This window comes from Adiantum capillus-veneris, chromosome 18, assembly GCF_014529385.1.
Source record: "Adiantum capillus-veneris isolate H3 chromosome 18, ASM1452938v2, whole genome shotgun sequence".
NCBI lineage: Eukaryota > Viridiplantae > Streptophyta > Polypodiopsida > Polypodiales > Pteridaceae > Adiantum > Adiantum capillus-veneris.
In genome coordinates this window covers 130,781,826-130,802,755 of record NC_140948.1, presented here as the reverse complement: position 1 = coordinate 130,802,755, position 20,930 = coordinate 130,781,826, and the positions used below count along the sequence as shown (strand labels likewise).

General features: G+C 42.2%; 1 protein-coding gene across 1 annotated transcript in view; it reads right to left on the bottom strand.

The window, feature by feature from the left end:
* The window catches only part of LOC147436415 (uncharacterized), a 93,891-nt gene extending 85,721 nt beyond the window's left edge, over window positions 1–8,170 (bottom strand). The window contains exons 1-3 of the mRNA XM_086489322.1: window positions 8,132–8,170; window positions 7,883–7,976; window positions 7,672–7,793 (exon numbers count right to left, since the gene is read on the bottom strand). Coding sequence (XP_086345448.1) covers window positions 7,672–7,793; window positions 7,883–7,976; window positions 8,132–8,134 — 219 coding nt within the window. The 5' untranslated portion in view covers window positions 8,135–8,170. The remainder of the gene's footprint in view (window positions 1–7,671; window positions 7,794–7,882; window positions 7,977–8,131) is intronic.
* Window positions 8,171–20,930: the final 12,760 nt, after the last annotated feature.

Genomic DNA, 20,930 nt, shown 5'->3' with positions numbered 1-20,930 from the left:
TGAGTGTATTTTCTTACTCAGTTCGGATTTCCTCCTTAGCCTACGGGATGCCCCCTTACTGATGCACCCGTCACCCATCATGTGACGCATCAAGGGCACTCGTAACCCGGCCCTTTCCACCGAACTTACGGAAACTCCTTCGCGATGTTTACCGTCACCCATCAAATGACACATCAGAGTTGTCCGTTCCTGATGGCAGTTCCTGTAGCTACAATCTTTTAACAGTTCTTAGTGCATATAATAAAATATCCTTTAAAAAATTAATCATTAAAAATAAGAAAATAGTCCAATTAGCAACATCCCTCTGGCTTCTCAACTATAGTGCTTGGACATATACCTTCAGTATCTCGAGATAAGCTGCTAATTCCTCCTGCGTCATCCACTGAGCATCTAGATTCGAATAGTTCTTAAACTTAACCAAATACTTCCGTGTTATCTTTCCGGATTTGAGAGACCGCTCCTGATGACTTACTATCTTCTCCGGTTGGAGTATTTCTTCCGTTTCCTCAACCTCAGGAGGTTCCTCAGCACTAGGCTGACTTGGAGGCGGTCCCACATACGGCCAGAGTAAACTGACATGGAAAGCATTATGGATCCTCCAATTAGGCGGTAGCTCTAATCGGAATGTGACATCATTTACTTGCTCAGTGATCTTAAACGGCCCATAATAACGAGTGGAAAGTTTTACCACCTTCCCTCTATGAGATGCTTGTTTCTCAAGTCTTGCCTTCTCAAACTTGAGTAAGACAAACTGTCCGACTGTTAACTCTAGATTCCTCCTGTGCTTGTCTGCAGCTTTCTTATGCTTTTCCTGAGAGCGTAAAATAGCTCTCCTAACATGCCCGTAGACTGTGTCCAAGTCCCAGACAAATTCATCTGCTGCAAAGATCTTATCCTTAGTTAAAAGGATGGGTGGAAGCAAAGGCTTACCATAGAGAATCTCAAAAGGGGCTTTCCCCGTCGATGAGTGTATGGTATTGTTATACGCATACTCGACAAGAGGCAAATATCTCTCCCAGTCAGATTGCCAGTCTAACACATAAGCTTTTATTATGTCCAATACTGTGGAATTGGCTATCTCACTTTGCCCGTCCGTTTGAGGATGGTAGGCAGATGAAAAATTCAGCTTTGTACCAAGATTATCCATCAAGGCACGCCAAAAATTTCCTGTCATGCGAGGATCTCGATCGCTCACAATAGACTTAGGCATTCCATGATGCTTAAAGATCTGTGCTAGAAAGACCCTAGCCATATGATCTGCTTTGATCGTTTTCTTGACTGGTACAAAGTGTGCTTGCTTGCTAAACCGGTCCACAATGGTCCAGATTGCGTCATTTCCAGTCTGAGTTCTAGGGAGGTCCATGATGAAGTCCATGGCAATACTTTCCCAAGGTTCATTAGGCACAGGCAATGGTTGTAGCAACCCAGGCGTCTTATGCCGATCATACTTCACTTTTTGGCAAACCAAGCATTCCCTGACATACTTATCAATGTCTGCTTTAAGGCTAGGCCAAAAGAAATATCTTTCCATTGCTAAGGTCGTAGGGAGAATACCCCGATGACCTGCATAAGGCGAAGCGTGTGCTTCATCCATGATCTTCTTTCTTAATGGTTCCGCCACACACATGGCCTGATGGTGGTAGAGATAACCGTCCCGAATGGAATAGGGAAACTCATTCTCTCCACGATGTAGCTTTTCCCAAATGGTGGAGAAGTCTGGATCATTCGGATACAAATCCGGTAGTGCTTCTAATTCTTGCTGATACACCGAAGTGATAGCGTTCACCCTTGGCCGCCTAGACAATGCGTCTGCGACACATTCTTACTCCCAGCCGTGTGAAGGATCTGGAAGTGAAACATAGACAAAAAGTTTGCCCACCTCATCTACTTCTCAGATAGTTTCCGTTGCGTAAGAAAATACCTCAAACTCTGGTGATCAGTCTTGATCACAAAATCCGCTCCTAGAAGATAGTGCTTCTAGTTGGATAAGGCGTGAATCACAGCCGAGAGTTCCTTTTCATAGATTGATGCATGCAACTCTACATCCTTAAGCCGTCTGCTTTCATAAGCCACTGCATGGCCTTCTTGGTTTAACACTGCTCCGATGCAATCACCTGAAGCATCGCAATGAACCTCAAATGGTTTCCTTAAGTCAGGCACTATCAAAATAGATCCATGGCTTAGCAAGTACTTGAGCCGATCAAAAGCTCCTTGTTGTCTCGATCCCCATCTGAAAGGAATCTTTTTCTTTGTCAAATCATTAAGTGGTCCTGCTACATGGGCAAATCCTCGGACAAACCTTCGATAATACGAACATAATCCCAAGAAACTACGTACATCATGTACCGTAGTGGGAATAGGCCAATCTTCTACCACTCGCGGATCTTGGCAGGATCCATACTCACTTGATTGTGAGAGACTATATGGCCGAGATAGTGTATATCTGAGAGAAAGAACTCGCTCTTCTTTGCATTCACATGCAACTCATGCTTTCGCAATTCTTGAAACACTAAGTCCACATAGGTCGTTACTCTTTCATGTTCCTTCTGGGCAAGCCAATCCCATTCCTTCCATATGTCCTGCTCGAAGTCAGGCGGAAGAAATTGTTCATAAAATTCAGATTTGAAGCTCTCCCAAGTTTTGGCCTGAGAACCTTCCAGAATCTTGGCTAACCACCAATTACTTGCCGTTTCCTTGAGGTGCATCCCCACATGGCGTAATTTGGATTTTTCTGTGAAGTGCCCATTGGTAAAGGCGACTTCAAACTGTCTGATGAAGGACAGTGCTTTGGAGATGTCTCTCCGTCCGTTGTAGGTTTCGAACTTGATGTCCTTGTCGCCCGATTTGAAGACTCTCATGCGATGTTGAGACTTGCGACCATGCTTCTTGAATCGAGGTTTATCTTTAGGTTGATGTAGGGTAGTGGCAGTAGTAGCGGCTTCCTTCTTCTGACGAGATGATCGAGAAGTAGAAGTATAATCAGGAGAGTAAGATGGAGATGAGATAGAGATGTCCTTGCTCTCGTCTAGCAAAGAGAGCGCTTTTTCCTTGCCTTTCCTTGAAGTAGGCCGTTCATTCCGATCCGTAGATCCTTTGTGCACCTCGGCACGTTCTTCTTCTCTTGCCTCCTGTGGTCTCACGCCAACAGTGTTGTCTGGATGCTTGGCTGCATCAGTTCCATTCGTTTTCTTCATTCCGCCCAAAAGCTTTTGGACGTCTGGCAACAGTAAAATTTGTTGCAACTCCGCAAGCTGAGCTTGCACTTGTTGAAGCTCCTCTTCAACGCTTCTCCCTTGGCTCGACATGATTCTTCCCGTTCTTCCCGGAATCATCCTTCTTTGCAGAGAAAGAGAGGAGTCCGAGCTCTGATACCACTGTCACAAAACGGGAGCGTACACGAGCACTTTAAAATCTGAAAATTAAATAACTTTGCAAATGCGAGAGAAGGGAGAAGATCGACACAGTATTGGGGACCAGAAGATGGGCTGGTCCCCCCCCGTCAAGAGTATTCTTTATTCAAGGAGAGTTCGTATACAAGCACAAGAACGAGGAAACCCCTCCGTTCTTTAGACTTAGACCCGAGGGTCGTTCCTTCCCGTGAGGGACTTAAGCGTAAAAGCCGTACTTCCCGTGAGGGACTTAGGCGTCAAAGCCATACTTCCCGTGAGGAACTTAAACGCAATGGTCGTACTTCCCCTGAGGGACTTAGGCGCAAAGGCCGTACTTCCCATGAGGGACTTAGGCGTAAAAGCCATACTTCCCGTGAAGGGCCTTTTCCCGTAAGACAGGAGATTCCTGCAAAACAAACCACACAAACACGCGACAACAATTCGTATGGCGAATCCACAATAGATACCTGTCGCTCTTGCGCGGGAAAAGCGACTTCCGTGCTTCGTAGTCTCGCGATCTCTTACGGCAAAGTCTTCTCTTGCTGATGTTGGTACCTCCCGTGAGTGAGGGCATGTGGTGCTTTTATAGCTCCTTGGCGGCACGAATAACTGCTCGCGTAGAGATCGCGGCCGGGGTTTTTTTTTTTTTTTTTTTTTTGCGCTGTTCTACCCGAAATAGGGAGAGAGAATTCGCTGGCTGGTTTTGTTGCTTTATCTTCTAAGTGGCTACCCACTTATTAAGTGGGCGGCCGGCATATTTTAAAATTGGTCTGAACCTGCCCAAATACTCAATAAAACCTTATAAGTTAAAACCAATGCATTTAACAACACTTCTCAGGCGTCCTTCGATGCAACCACATGCACGAATGCAATGCAAACATAGATTCCTCGCGGGAAAGCGTCTGCCTTCCCGCGATTGTTCTTGCTTTTCGTAAAAAGCTTCATTGAACCCATCTTTATTCTTGTGCTTGCGTTCTTACGCGTATTTTCTTACTCAGTTCGGATTTCCTCCTTAGCCTACGGGATGCCCCCTTACTGATGCACCCGTCACCAATCATGTGACGCATCAGGGGCACTCGTAACCCGGCCCTTTCCACCGAACTTACGGAAACTCCTTCGCGATGTTTACCGTCACCCATCAAATGACACATCAGAGTTGTCCGTTCCTGATGGCAGTTCCTGTAGCTACAATCTTTTAACAGTTCTTAGTGCATATAATAAAATATCCTTAAAAAAATTAATCATTAAAAATAAGAAAATAGTCCAATTAGCAACAATCTTCCTCGACGCCATACAGTTCGGTACCAGTACCTCACGTGACACATCCAACCCTATGTGTCCGTGGACAAGCTACAGCATGATCAAGGTTCAGTCAGTCCAGTCAGTCTAGATTAGAAGTGATCTGACACTTTTGTGAGTCTATTCGTAGACCGTGCATGCCCAGTCACTTAGTGTAGATGCATATCCTCTGGTTGCATACAGCATGATCATAAGCATTCCCATCAGAATCTCTCAGGAGAATTTTCCAGTGCATTTAGCCTATTTTACCTATTTTTGATATTTTTCACTTATTATTTTTAAGTGACTTTTGTTGGAAAGTAGGTAGGGCAAATTGAGTAAGTTTGTATATAAGCAAACCTATACTAGCACTACTTGGCAGAAGAGGCAGCAAGAGCTCCACCGCTCAACACGCAACTTCTCAAGCAAGACTCCCCAAGTGCTAGGCGATTCCCTCTTGCAGGCATCCTTGGCGTTTTTCAACAACCCCAGACCAGCATTCCCTAGCGTTTTTACCAACAAAATGCAGCACTTCTCCTAGCGTCTTCAACAGCCTACAAACACCAGCGTTTTCAGCCTTGCCATCGCCAACAGAAACCCCCATGCCTAGCGTTTTTTGTCACAGCAGATTCAGCCCCTAAAGAGTAGCAGATTTTGCCCCAAGAAGCCTTGGTTTCCAGCCTAGACCTGCAAATTTTCAGCGACAAAGACCTACAGAAACAACCCCAAAATCAGCGTTTTTGGACTTGCAGCAGATTTCAGCCCATAGCGTTTTTGGAAAGCAGATAAAAGATTGCAAATTTCAGCCCTAGTGTCGGTCTGTCATAAGGCAGACACCATGTGCTAATAGAAAAGAACAAACTTTTAGCACTTCAATAACAACTGAACTGAAAGAGAGAGAGACAACACGTAACACGGAGTGGCGGAATTCCACCCCAAAGAGTATTGGCCCCAAACCTTGGCGCCCCTTTCGGTATTTCTTTATATTACTACCGATTCACAAAGTACAACAGCCGAGGAGCACCTGCTCTGCATTTTGCGCGCTAAAAAGTGCCAGAGAGGGCCCCCAAGGCTCATATTTAAAGGCCCAAAGCCTAAAAGCATCAAATATGAAAAGCTGACCCCAAAAAATCACTTTCCTAAAATTTCGGAATTTCCCTAAAAATCCACCACGAATTCCGAGACGTCCGTACAGGTGCCACATCATCATATCTTGATGTGCAAAGTCTTTTGAACATGTTCTGCTTTATTTTTAATGCTTTTATGTCACTTGGGGCCCCATCGAACGGACCCCCATAAGTTGGTAGGACTTCTTCTTTTGTTGCTTGTTCTTCTTAGGGTTTCTAGAATTAGGGTTTGCAGGTTTTAGGGTTAGGGTTTCCAAAATTAGGTTTCAACAGTTAGGGTTTCTTGCAGAAATTAGGGCAGCCACATTATCTGTAAGTTGGCTCCATTCTTTAGGCTTTGACACATCAACAGTTTGTTACAGTCTCGCCATCCCCGTCGTCATCGCCGACATAGCCTAAACTTGCATCAATCACATGCATTCAGTTTGTACCAGTTTGTGCAATCATAAGTAGACCACTCTCGCCGACGAGAGTGGGGCCTTCGAAGGAGGGTTTTACAACATCTCTGGTGTCGTATCTCTCTTCTCTCTCTATCTCTCAGTCTCATACACTTGCACGCATAGTGTCCATTCACTTTGTTTGTGATCATAGCATTCTCTCATTAAAAACGGAAGGCTCTCCCTTCCATAAGAACAAAAGGAATCTTGAGCACAGTTCGGAACACTCATCTTGAGCAAAGCGCAAACATTCATTCTGTTGCACCTAACAATGCACTTGTTGCACGTGACCTACGCAAGTACCAAACATACGCATGTTGTTCAAGTTGTGACTCTTCATATTCCCCTTTTTATGAGTCGTGGGGTACATATTTACCCGTAACGAGAAATCAGAACGGCGATCGGGGAATGGCAACAGGTATGAAATGCCATACCCTGTTACGAATACTCACGTCCGAAACACAACGGGAAGCTAGAATGGGGATGGGGCACAAAGACTAGAAAATGACCATTTCTTGTAAGTATGGTGGGAGAAGGGCAATAAGGAGAGAGAGAGAGAGAGAGAGAGAGAGAGATGGTCAAGCCTTGCAAGGGCACCTGCGTTTAAGAGTGAATGATACATTTAAACCGGATGTCTCAAGTGGCCCAAAGAAAAAAAAAAAAACAATATATATTGAGGTGTCCCATGGCTGACCAACTTCATATACTATTACCATGCACCTATCTTCCGTTGCATGCTTTGACTTTGATCAACAACCTATGATATCAAAGAATACATCACTTGTTGTGAACTACGATTGAGGCGACGAGTTAGCAGAAACTTACTCAAGCAAATTTGAATCCATTAAACACGAATTAGAGTGCAAACATGTCTAAGAGGAACCTTATGCTTTGAAATGACAAACCAACAATGGGAGAGGTACTAGAAGTCGCACAATAATGTCCAAATGTGGGAATTGATTGAGACCATCATGAGATGAAGAAGCATGAATAGAATCGAGACCAAATCGAGTCTCATCAAACCGAGCATCACAAGAGAGAACAATATCGCCCAAAAAAAGATCACAAAACCAACATCTTCCGGAGCGAGAACCATAACCCACAAATCCTCTTAAGGAGGTTCACATTGTAGATGGCCATGAGAGCTAGAGTGAATAGATGCCAGTAACTACCTGCACGAGGGCATACTCCCAAACACAGCTACAGATCAAGGAGATTCCTAAGAGAACGCGGGGCTTACTGCATTGGCAGACCCTTTAAGGGATGTTCTCTTGCCACCACCTATGCATTTCATGAATCATCCTAGAGCCTTATTGTGGACACTGCAGAAATAAAGCTACATCTCTTTTCTTTCCATGATTCACAAAGGCATCCCCGTTGTATTACCTCTCTCTCTCTCTCTCTCTCTCTCTCTCTCTCTCTCTCTCTCATGACGCTTACACTATTGGCTTGTGATTGCTGCATGATTGTGTCTGCTTGACTCCGTATTGTCTGAATGTAGCCAACGGCCCTTCCTGTGAGCCTACCAGCTGCCCTCGCAACAATTGGGAGATCCTTGGGACCTGTTTAAAAGGTTATAGGTCGGTTGGGGGGGAGTTTTGGGTTTTTTTTTTGGGGGGTGGGGGGGGGGGGGGGGGGGGCAGATAGTTACCCAGAAGGATCACGGTTCCCACCATCAGCAGCAAAACCTCGCCAAACGAGAACCCAAACACCATCTCTCCCTCTCTCCCTCCTTTGCTAAAATTCTGAAGTTATTTCGAAATTCAAGAAAATTACATTATGGGCAACCCACACATTTTAAAAAAAGCCTGAACCTCCTTTGCACCATAGCGCTGCGTTAGCTGCATGTGTATTGAAGTGAAGTGAGGAATTGAAGTGAAGTGAGGACTAGGGCATTTACCATTTTGCTGTCATCCAAACATTCAACAAGAGTGTACGTCAAGAGTATGGATCCGTAAAGAAGAACCTAGAAAAGGAAAGCTTTTGTTGGGGGCGGGGGGGGGGGGAGGGAGGGAAAGAGAGCTTGTGCTTTGTTTGTCACAAATCTTGCTACCTGGTAGTTGACATGGTTCTATGTTAGAGCGCTACACTCTTCATGTTCCAATTTTGATATGTTTAAATATGTCCTTAGCTGTAATTTTTTGATTCAATCTCACTCTATTGTGTGTATTCTTGTCATTTGTGTCATTGTGGTTGTGTCATTTGAAGATTCAACAAGAGTATACATCCCAAGAGAAGAAAATGGAGAGAACAAGAGAGAGAGAGAGAGAGATTGTTACCTTTCACCAAAGATGTTTCTTTGTTTCTTAATTGGTATCGTCTCTCGTAGGTTACGATCGTGATGCCCCAATTTTGATCCATGTACCTCACAAAAGAACCATACGAAGGATTAGAATTTATATACAGTGATGATACGAATCATTTGAAATATGTTCACTTTGAGATGTTGCTCCCTTTTTTTTGGGGGGGGGGGGGGGGGGGGGGGGGGGAGGGGGGCAGAAAACATGCAAGTCTCTTTGGATGGGGGAGTTTGCACAGTCCTCCTCAAATTTTACAATACAAGGGAACGTGTCATTCTCACTACAACGTGCAATTTTTAGTGCTTTCATTTCACTGCATCGTTAGTAATGAGTAAGGAATTCATGATATTTTACGTACCCTTCTATTTCGACATTCATGTATCGATTGTCGTAACCAACACAATGATGTTGGGTAATGCTTTGTGAATGAGTTTGTTGATATGTTGCTTGTCTACTCTTATTGGTATACCTTGCAATCTTATTGTGGATTTTGATTCATGTGCATGTCTTGCAATCAACACACTCCATGAGAAGACAATTTGAATAGAAAGCTCGTCACAAACTTCGTGTGCTTTTAGATGGGCACCACAATCGGCCTACATATGATCAAAGATTTTTGAGTAACTGCAAGAAGGCTATCCAAGATGTTGCCTGTGACGATCTCCAATGGTTCTCAAAATCAATCGAGATTTTTCCTCCCAAGTTCTTGAGAATGGGTTCTTGGGATTGTTCCTCTGGAGTCCCACGTAAGGCGTGTCCTATGAAAAAGGGGCAATAAGAAGCATGTTGGAAAGGATTGCAATAGAAAAATATGACACAATTTGTAGTCAGAGCTCTTAGTGCTAGATTCTAGTGTGTAGGGACAAGAGAGGATAGGATGTGTCTTGTGACGTGCCTTCCAAGCATGAGGGAATTTTACCCTATATAGAAGGGTGAATAAACGTTCTCCCTTAAGAGAAGAAGTATAGCCTTTGAATGTCATGAGAGAGCAAGGAGGAAGAAGAGCATAGAATATTGATAGCAATGTATATTCCATCTCACTCTCTGTAAAAGAGGTCACGAGGTAGAAACATATATAGTTTGTGTCAAGAATCCCCTTGCCTCTTGCAATATTGACAAAAGGTTACTACGGCCATTTTGTACATAGCAAAGGTGTGGTTCAAATAGATCCAAGAGCTTCCTATTTGGTTGCATCCATATCATGGTCAAGAGGTGGGGCCATTGTGTGATGTTGTCTTAATAGGGCCATATATGTATTTTACACAACATTTTCTCTATGCAATGAAAAATCACCCACTACTTATCTAAATTGTGTGATGGTGAAAATTATGTAGTATAGTTTATGAAGTAGCAAGCTAATTTGTATATGCAACATTCATTATAGATATTCTCTAAGAGAATTTTGGTATCAAAATTCTTTGAGGCATACGTTGTTTTTTGAAAGCACTCAATCTGAGTGAATTTTTTCTAGAAAAAAGCAAGCTTAGTGCAGTCCCATGTTTGAAGACATGGGTCATAAATTTTATTTTATTTTATAGCATAGTGGGTCCTCAAAAGTATTTAATTCATGTATGTCTTGCTATTCAATTCGTATCAAAGTACGAGCAAGCTCATATGCAATGCCTATGTGAGCTATTGAGGTACTCCACGTTGAGTGAAAGGGAGGTAATCAAGCCCATTTTCTATTGAAATTGAAAATCTTCTAAACTATGGAGAGAGAGAGAGAGAGAGAGAGAGAGAGAGAACGCAAAGTGAGACCTTTTTAGTGCCAAAATTGGAAACAAACTATATGCAGAATCTAAATTCTCTTTTGAATGAGCATCGCAGTATTGAGTATTTGTAATTGAGTTAGGAAACTATGAGAAGTGAGCTTTTCATTTACACAAGTGAGCCAAGAAGGACACGGTGGGGGGGGGGGGGGGGGGGGGGAGAGAGAGAGAGAGAGAGAGAGAGAGAGAGAGATGAAGAAGAAGAGAAAATTTAATGTCCAAGGACCAATACCAAGATAACTTAAAGATCTATCCAATGATTTTGAGCTTAGGTGCTAGTACTCAAGTGGGAAATCAAAAAAGAAAATCTACCACGTAGTGGCAAATAGAAAGGTTACTCTGTTTTTCCTCTTCATCTCCCTCCCCACCCCACCCCAACACACACACACAAGCATGAGAAGAGGATTTTTAAAATCTTGAGAGCAATCCAAGCAATTTCAAAGACCTATCCCATGAGTCTCAATTTCAAGAATGGTTGCTCAAAAGGAAAACAAGATAACCAATCTACCACACTTGAATGATAGGAACATCATTCTATATTCCTCTTCTTATTCTATGATGTTTATGTCTTTGTCTTTTCAATCTTTGGTATGGTAATTTGAAGAATTTCTCCTCTCCATCCCTAGCCAGCATGCATGCCTAAGTGGTTTAATAATCAAATTCACTTATCGTCATCATATTCTACTTGGATTCATTGGTCGCTGCATTATATGCCTTATTAGTCCTCCTCGAATACAAATATCTCCTCTTTTATGGGTTGTTTGCTAATATCATTCTTAGTATGGCTATCTTTATCACTATTTATAGATAGAAATTGTAGTGGGATGATGTAATGGAAATGGCCTATGAACTTTGAGAGTAGCGATATTAGGAATTTAGATAAAGCACTTTTGTGAGATTACTTTGTGAGCATAGCGGGTGAACTTAATTGATGGTAGCAACATAAACATGGTACTTAGTTAACTTGGCATGAACACTACTTTTGCAAGAGAGAGAGTTTAGAGAACGTGACAACAATTGAGGACCGGATTCATACAGAGCCGGTCCCCCTCCAATAGGCATTCGTATTATAGTTTCTCCCATCAAGAGAGACTTGGTACAATACAATCTTTGTGTTCCGTGTGACCTTGGTGATGCAATGAAGATGGAAAGCTTCATGCATCACAATCATAACTTAAACTTTGTAGAAAGAATTAACTATCCCAACCCTCAGTCCCAAGGCATCAAACACCTTTGAAGGTGGAGAGAGCTAGCGGGGAATGAGGGTATGGAAGAGAAAGAAGAAACATTCCATAGGAGAAAGAAATAGTTCCTCACTTATCATCACTCTTCTTGCTAGCATACATAATAGCATAGTAATGAAGATGGAGAAGGTGGCAAGCTTAAGCATTGAAGCATGGCTCTTGGTTGGATTTGCATTCCATAGCCAAGAGTGTTGGTGTAGGCTCTTACTTCTCACAAGCTTGGAGAAGGAGGTGGAGTTCCTCTACTTTCACCAAGTGAGAATGAATCCACAAAATGAGTGTGTGTGTGTGTGTGTGGTGTATATCCCCCCAGCACCCCCCTTGCTTTCTTGGGGTGAGTTGTAGCTTTTACACATGTTTCAAGCTCATTGATCCCCTCTACCCCTAGCCAATCACATGCATCATGCATTCAAGTACAGGGGTAGCCTTTTGACAAGTGTTCTCCTTACCCCTTAGAGAGAGAGAGCTTGAAAATATCTAGATATTTGTTGGATGGAACTAGAACCTCTTTAGCCCAACCAATAGCATTCAAGCACACCGTGTGGCTAAGCATAGGGAGAGTCTGACATGTGCCCCATGTGCCCTTTGAGAAAAGGGGGTGCCCTTTGGGTGAGTGGAAGGTTAACCCCTAGCTTTGGGACTTTCATGCATAGGAAGCTTCTCAAGCACCTTCCTCATTAAGTTTGTAGGGTCTCTTTTTGACTCAAGCACCTTACCCCCCCATGCATGGGAAGCTTCTCAAGCACCTTCCTCATTAAGTTTGTAGGATCTCTTTTTGATTCAAGCACCTTACCCCCCCATGCATGGAAAGCTTCTCAAGCACCTTCCTGATTAAGTATGACAAGCACCTTATTCATCAAGCATGACAAGCACCTCAAGCACCTTAGTCATCAAGCACGCACCTTAGTCATCAATCACCTCAAGCTTCGGTTTGGTTCCCACCTCAACCTCAATCCTTGCTTGCCTAAGGTCAAATGAACTTTAACACTAACCATTGGAGGTTTTTAATGAAGCTAACCCTAAGGTCTTTTAAGCTCCATTAGATGCACATTGCTCTTTGATAGACTACCTCCTTTTAGACCCCTACTGACATGTAACCATCTCTCCTCTTGGTCCCCTGCTGAGGTAAGTCTAGAAGCACTTATTGCACATTGCTCTTTGATAGACCATGAAAGGACAGGGGAACTGAACTTGCTCATCACCACCCAGCCATGCCCTATATAGTCCCTTGGCCTTCTAAATATAGGGACCCCCTGATTGCATGTCCGTCCTGGCCCTTGGCCCGGACTGGTCCTACCATTGTCGTGACATTACTCCCCCCTTGGAGAAGCGTTTTCGTCCGCGAAAACACAAGTGATGGTATCTTCATAAGAACACTAATGTTTTCTACCATAACATCCCGCATGGATCCAACGGTTCATTTGAGCGGAACCCGGTTCAGTAGGAGGTTCAATGAAACCAAGAGTAACATCTTGATTGTTGTCCATTTGTAACCATCTGATGGTACCGGTTTCTATTGAAACATAGTGTGTAGACTCCATTTAGAACGCTCATGAGCATGGTAAACGAGTTTATCACAACATAGGTGTGCCAAAAAGAGTACCTCTTGTCACTTTCCACGAAATTAACTTGCTAACATAACTCATCAGCCAATTTTAAGTCCTTGACTTGGTCCCAATTTTCATCATCAGTAAACAACCCCACCCTAAGGAGTGTTCAAGGTTGAGAACCTGAGTTATACATGAAGAGACTACCTAGTCGCAACATGCATTAACTGATAGTAACTAAACTCCAAAAAGAGCAATAAATGCTTATGAATTTGATTGCTTGGTGCTAGTGTACGCACTTTGCATATCTTGTAGCCCAAGATTATACTTTGTAATCTGTCAATCCCCTTGGATACTGACAGTACTGAGGTGTGTTTCCCCCACGGTTTACAGACAGTCTTCCCAGACGATTGGTAAACGGGGAATCACAATAGCGTATAACATTGTTGAGGAATCAACAGTGTTTGGAATAACCATCGTGGTTAGCTTGAAAAATCCACAAACAACCAAACCGAGCCATGACCTTTATTGGTGATCAGTAGACTCAAAAGTAATCTCATAGAGATAGTGCACATAGAGTGCAAAATGCTTTATAAGAAACAACCTGAGGAATATGCAGGCCGTTCCAAATCAGCCTTTGCTAAACACTAGGGCCCATAACACCTAGCGTGCATGCATTTAGCAAAAAACAGATCCGAACGTGTATATCCATGGTGATCCTTGCCAATACTTGTGGCAAATGTGATGCGCCTAGCACGCATTTAAAGAGGAATGTAAATAGTTCTGAAAAGAAACTAAATACTTTCAATTGCAATCTTTTGCAAGCCTTGCTGAAACATCTGAACCATAATAGAAGGTGAAATAGTGATCACTTCTAGGTACAAACAATGAAACTTTTTCATTAACAACTTAGAGCCTTGCTATATCTATAAACAACCATCTGTAATGTTGTTTAGCAGTACTTGTACCTGAACAAGTCATTCTACGTATCCGACAAATTTTGGCCACCGAAATTGCTCCTGATACGTCGTGTTGAAAATGGTCTAGAAAACAGATTTGACCAACACCTAATTGGACTTTGTCGTGACACATAATTGAAATAATGGCGCCAGTGTCAGTCCAAAGACTCATATTCTCCACATGTGGAATATGTCTTATGTAAGGATGTGTAAAAAAAAACATCCTTCAAGTACAAGATGTACTTGTGTGTGGAGGTAACTCTAAATACTCTACGACAAGAGTGAGAGGGACCCTCATTCATTGCTCCACACTGGCTAAACCGAACTCCTTGAGTCCCTAGACCATGTTGTATCCCATGTGACAACATGTGCCAAATTGAACCCTACAAGTAGGTTCGTAACAGCATAAGGCAGAAAGATAGATTGGACACTGGGCCCAAAATACTTTGTGCCGACATGCCCTTGGCATGGTTCTTTAACATTCAAGCGTACTTAGACGTCTTGAAAAACCAAGCAAAGTATACTAAAAATGGAATAACACCAAATCAATAGATGCGTACCTAGAGATTTGAACGTACTGTTCACTTACCCGTATTCAAATGGAGAGGAGCACGTCCCCTTGGTAAGACTCTTTCTAGAAACTGCTCAACTAGCAAATAATGGTAACCAACATAGTCAACTGTGTACAGAATGATTGGAATCAACGTGAAAAGTGTGTTCGTCCGCTACCGCGTGGTAGATTGTGGAATTCTTTCCTTGAAAGTATAACTAGGAGTGATCAACTATGATCCTCAATGCAGATCAAACTGTGGTCCTTAATGCCTATGGGGTGATGTAGCAATCACCCGCCGGGTCTTACCCCAAACAATATGTTCATAGACACTCCGTAGTGCTATAGAGAGAGCAGGAGACCCACACAAGTGAACTGCCGAGCTCTTATGGACAGACATGCTGTCGCAACTGACTGCTGCATCTATACTTTCTTGTAGAGATTAGCTGCTGGGAGTTGAAGATTATCAAAAACTCAACTTGAGTGTCGCACTGAAAACATGTAGTGCAAAAATGACACCCTAAACATCCATAATGACAAGACTCTTGCTTGTCCCTTAACGTCGATGTGTACTTCCTTGGGTAGATCTTGAAAACAATCACCCAAAGAATGCCAATAGTTGGGTCTTACCCTTGGCCTGACAACGGCTCTTAGCCTGTTTGACTCATAGCCCTTATGCAAAATAGTGTTCAATCGATGAATCAATGAAGACTAAGTTGAGTAGCATCTTAGCCACATGCTAGCTGTGAGTTAGAGCACCTTGGCTCAAGCTGCCTCACATGCAAAACATGTATCAAAAGCTTCTTAGAAGAGTTTCATTTTTTTCTGAGAGAGAGAGATAGAGAACGAAAAGAAGAGCATGTTGGGCTGAGGAACTTTCCTTAAATTTCTAGTGTGTGTGTGCCCAGAATGTGTGCTCTTAGATATCTTATGCCTGCCTGGCAGCTTATCCTATAAGCATGAATCAAGCTGTCTGTATAATGTTGTCATCGAGAGAGGAAAGAGAAAAAACAAGCCACAGCTTGCCCCACTTACCATGTATGGGGTCGTGACTTTACAAAAATGATTTAATATGGCACTTCGCCTGTGAAATAAGTCGAAATTTTAGGTTTTGTTTAGTGGAGTTGTACAAAATCCCTTTTTTAGTATGTCCGTGATGACAAAGTTGCAAGTGTGATAGCGAAAGCGTAATTACGAGGCGGTAGAATTGAATCCACCTAAGTAGCATGCCTTGCATCCCGTCTAGTAAGCCCTTGCGGAGAGTGATGTCCTCAACCGTGAGAACCAAAACCATAAGTGCCTTGCACAGTTTAGATTGGTAGGGATTCGGAGAGTTGATATTCCCTATTTTGCTAGTTCCTCGAAGCCTTGCTGCATATATAATTGCCAAAGCACTTTGCTTTGCACAATGACAGTAATTGCCAAGTAAAGTGTAAACAGGAAAAAACAAGAAAATTTAAACTTGGCTAACCTAGTCGTTATTCCTCCAACCAGTTGTCATGAAAGTTGGGAGGAAAACTCATGCCAAAACGGCCCATAGCCATATCTGCACAGACGCCCTCGTATGTCTTATACACCCGTCTGGTACATAAGGCCATAACCTGCAAAATTGAATCCACATGCAAACACCTTGCCTATTCTGTCCCCATTGTGTATGCTCATAGCATATGCGAAACGTGACCAGCTTCAATGCAAGATGTAGAAATTGAAGCCTTGCTTCGTAGAACTCTGTCTGGACTCATTGCCAACAAATGCTATTGACGACGGATGTCATAGCAAAGGGAGACGACCTTGTCGTTCATGCACAGAAAATCGGCCTTGTCTACTTGTAGATCTGCTGGAAAAACAGAATTATATGTGCAATAAATAAATACCAATTGCGTACCTCATGAAGTACGCCTACCGATGAAATGGTCGTTGTAAGAATTGAACGAGTTGGAATCAAGGTTCACAGCTGCTTGAACCTTGAACTGCTGACGAGTTGTGCTTCAAGTGAAGGCGATAGAGACTCAAGCCATGCATGAATCTAATTGCTATGTCAAAAATGTATGCTAGTAGCATCATAGTAAGACATTCAACAAATACTTATCATTTGCATCATTTGTTTAATGCATGCCATGCTGCATTGATTCTTGCCTGTACTGGTATGCCACAGGTCCTGCTTGAACAGCCTGATATTTATCTGTGACAAATATACCTGGAAACTAGCTCCCCTTCTACCATAAGGAAGAGTCTCAAATCGTGCGATCTTTGGCAAATTCATAGAATGGTTCTACAAAATAAACTCAAAATCAAATAAGTTGTAAAGAAAGTTTCATACCTGCGACCTTGTCAACCAATTGCGGGCGGTGAAAGCTTGGATGAATATATCGCGCTTGTTGTGAATTGTATATGGATGCTTGTAGCTACACAGACTTGCTACATGCCAAGCTTCTCGTAGCAAGATTCTTTGGAGCCATGGTCCTACCATGTTGACTCGTAGTCAGGTTGATTTGCCGTGGTCTTGGTTTTTGTCGCGGTGTGAGAGATTGAGACCCCAAATGTGGTTGGTAGTTGAGAAAAATCTATCTCCTCAATGCCGACATCCGAATTTCCTGACAAGTTGGCCGTGCGGAAGTGCTTCACTTGCATGCCGATTACGGCGTTCAAAAACCGTCAAAAATGAAGACCAAAAATCTGCAATAAGCTGTTCGCTTGTACATGTTGGTTTGGAGATGCTCGTACAAACCATTGAATAGGCAACTTTGTCGCCCATGATGAGAGCGAGACTCCTCGTATGTGAAATAATTATCGACTAAACTGGGAAGTAAGCCCCTTAAAACCTTTGAAGTTCTGTAGTATTGCTTAACCTCTGCAGTACAACAGGTTGCTGAAAGCCTGCGAAGATGAGGGCATGTCGAGATGCCGATGCTACGAGGGGGGTTGGCCCATGGGCAGCCCCCCTTAATTAACTTTAATTACCCAAGGCCAAAGGCCTTGGGGTGTCTGTGTGTGAAATTGAGCTCCCAAAAACGCCAGTGTAGCGTTGCCGATTGTTGCAGAGGAAGGCGAGCTCGTAGCTCCCGCCACAAGCACCGAGTGATGGCGCCTCAGTGTCGGACTCTCCCGCTTCCTGCCCTGCGAACCCAACAAGCCAAGGCGCGATCAATTTCATGCAGGTCATCTTCGATCCTCAGCTCGACTAAGCCCGCCTTCCCGCGGTCTTCTCCTCTAGCGTCAGCTCTGCAGGGGCGGTGTCCCATGACCCGTCTCCCATGACTTGACCTACTCCACTCCTTCTCCTCCTTAGGGCGCCTGCCCATGGCCTTTTTGCTGTCGTCATGTCGACCTCGACCTCGTTTGCCATTGAGCACACATAGCATGCAAGCACGGTCTCCTCCTTCGTCCAGGCCTGAGAGAGGGAAAACTCGCATGAGAGAAGAGAGGCCTTGCTCTCGCATGAGAGAAAGAGAGAAGCCATGCAAATCTCCTTCCCCTCCCCTCCATGGTTGCTCTCCCTTGTGCTCTGATACGAGTGAAAGGACAGGGGAACCGAACATGCTCATCACCACCTAGCCATGCCCTATATAGGCCCTTGGCCTTCTAAATATAGGGACCCCCTTGACTGCATGTCCGTCCTGGCCCTTGGCCCGGACTGGTCCTACCATTGTCCTGACAGACCATCTCCTTTTGGACCCCTATTGAGATGCAACCATCTCTCCTTTTGGTCTCGTGTTGAGATAGGTCTAGAAGCACATATCTCTATTCTAACTCTTGTTCCCTTTTATTCTCCCACATTAAATGATCAGTTTAATACGAGAAAATCATTTGGTAAAGTTAGATATGATATTTTATGACATTACCTCTCTCTTGAAATCATAGTCGTCCTTGACTATGAGGTAGAGAAGATAAAGCCTAGTCATTAGTCCATGTTTCTTAGCGGGTAGAGGATCCCTTTTTACCGTATGACATCATTCCAAGATGGATGACTAGTCCATTTGGTGCTTGGGAGATGTAGCTACCGCAAGCATGTCTGCTCTTTAGTCCATATCATACTTCCAAAGTAGAGTGACAAGTTCTACTTGGTGTTTGGGGGACGTCGTCACCACAAACATGATTCTAAGCATGCATACATTTTAAATTTGTGCACAATAAAAAGAGAACTAGTCTTATAAGACAAAAACATTTTTCATTTAGAATGCATTTTCATGTGCTTTTTCTAGTGCATCATTGTAAGCATTGACAAGGTTCATATTATCCTTAAACTAGGTTCCTTGCATCCATTTACCATCTTTGAAAGGATAATTCTTAAACTTAATAAGACATCGTAAGATAATCTTACCGTTTCTTAATACCTTGTCTTCATGTCATAGGATGAACTTAGATTGAAGTACTTCTTGATCTTCGATTTTTGGAGGGCCTGCAACTATTGCTTCTCTTGATGGCGCTCCTTTGTTGTAAGGTCTCTACTTTCAAATTTCACACAAGTTCTATTACGCAATTGAATTTTTTTAAACCATCACTCATTATTTAAGATATTCAAGTTCAAATTATGAATCGTAGGTTGAAAAAACTTAGAATTTAAAATTTACGCTACAAAATTCTGACATGTTTAGCTATATGAATCACTAACTAACTTATTGTAAGACTTATTTACTGATTGTAGAATTTTCTTTTACTACTGTAAAGTTAATATAAGACTGTAAAGTTTAACTTGAAAATGTAAAGTAAATTATCATTAAAAAAATAAATAAAATAATTATAAAGACAAAAGAATACATAGGGATGACAAATGAAGGCACATGGATCACATAGGAGGGGACAAAGTGGGACACACTATCACATGGAAAGGAGTGGCCTTATCTTTTGATGATAATGACAAAGTGGTCAAGCTCATGGGTACCACAAGGGTACCAAAAACGCGGATATGATTTTTGAAAAAAAAAATAAAAAAATAAAAAAAATTTAATAATTTTTTTAAAAAAAATATATATTTTTTTTTTGGAAAAAAAAAAGCTGGACATTTTTCTTTCTGCTATAAATAGAGCATCCATGCTCACACTTTAGACATAGAGATTGCCTCTATAGTGCTCACGAAGTGCTGCCACTTCTCCTAGAGAGAAGGCGTCCACAAACCATTAAGAGAGCAAAAACTCTAGTGGACTAATAAGGTGCGTATTAATTAAGCATTCAATTAACTTTAGGAATGATGTATGTGTGCTATCTCTTACTCTAATCTCTCTAATAGGTTAGTAAGATTCAATTAGCTATGTGTATGTGTGCTATCTCTTACTCTAATTTTTAATAGATTAGTAAGATTCAATTAGTTATGTGTGTGTGTGTGTGCTATATATTATTACTCTAATCTTCTAATAGATTAATAAGATTCAATTAGCTTTAAGAAGGATATGTGTGTGTGTGTGTATGTGTGTGTTATCTTTTATTTTAATCTCTCTAATAGATTGGGGAGATTCAATTAACTTTAAAAAAGATGTGTGTGTATGTTTTCTCTTACTCTAATCTCTCTAAGTATACCTATTCTCTCTAGTTAGTACATCTTCACTATTAACTTATATATTGTTAATTGAAAGTTAATACATAAGAGAACTCATCGTATTCTTATCATACATGATGAAATTCTCATTCACCAATGTTATTGTCAATTAGGTTAAATAAAATTTTGAATAATACTAAAAATTGATGTAGTTGAAGTATAGAATTGAAGTTAGAATTGGATTAGAAATGTCATGCATTCCTAAACTTTCACTCATAATTTACACACTTAATTTATTAATTAAGATTAGCAAATATTTGGTGTATAGAAATTAGATATAGAACAATAACACTAAGCGTGAATCCGAGTTGGCGAGAGTTCAAATTACAGACTCTCTTTAAAAACAAGGAGATTACTAGGGAAATTGACCAATTTAAAGTTCTAAGTGTATAACATAAGTGTAGTACAAAAAAAAATGGCTCCAAAGCGTGCTCGAACCCAAGGCGCTAATGATCATGAAGCTGGTACAAGTAACGGTGGAATCCCTGCGGAAAATGCTATGTCTCCACCAATCGGACCAATCGGAGCTATGGTACAGGTTAGTATTGCAGTTTCAAGTTATGCATCATTGCATATGCGAGACCATAGGAATATATTATTTACCTTATGAAAAGAAAACACGGACCGAAACCACGGGGCTTAACCCCAAGAAACGCGTCATATGTTTGACAAGTAGGAAAGATTGTCTGGTTAAACTGGTTGCTATAGGAAAGAATGTTTGTCCAAAACCTTCGGTATGGTTTCTCTCAAGTCTCTCTACTTATTAGCGCTGGTATTATGTGGCAGTTGCCGAGGCG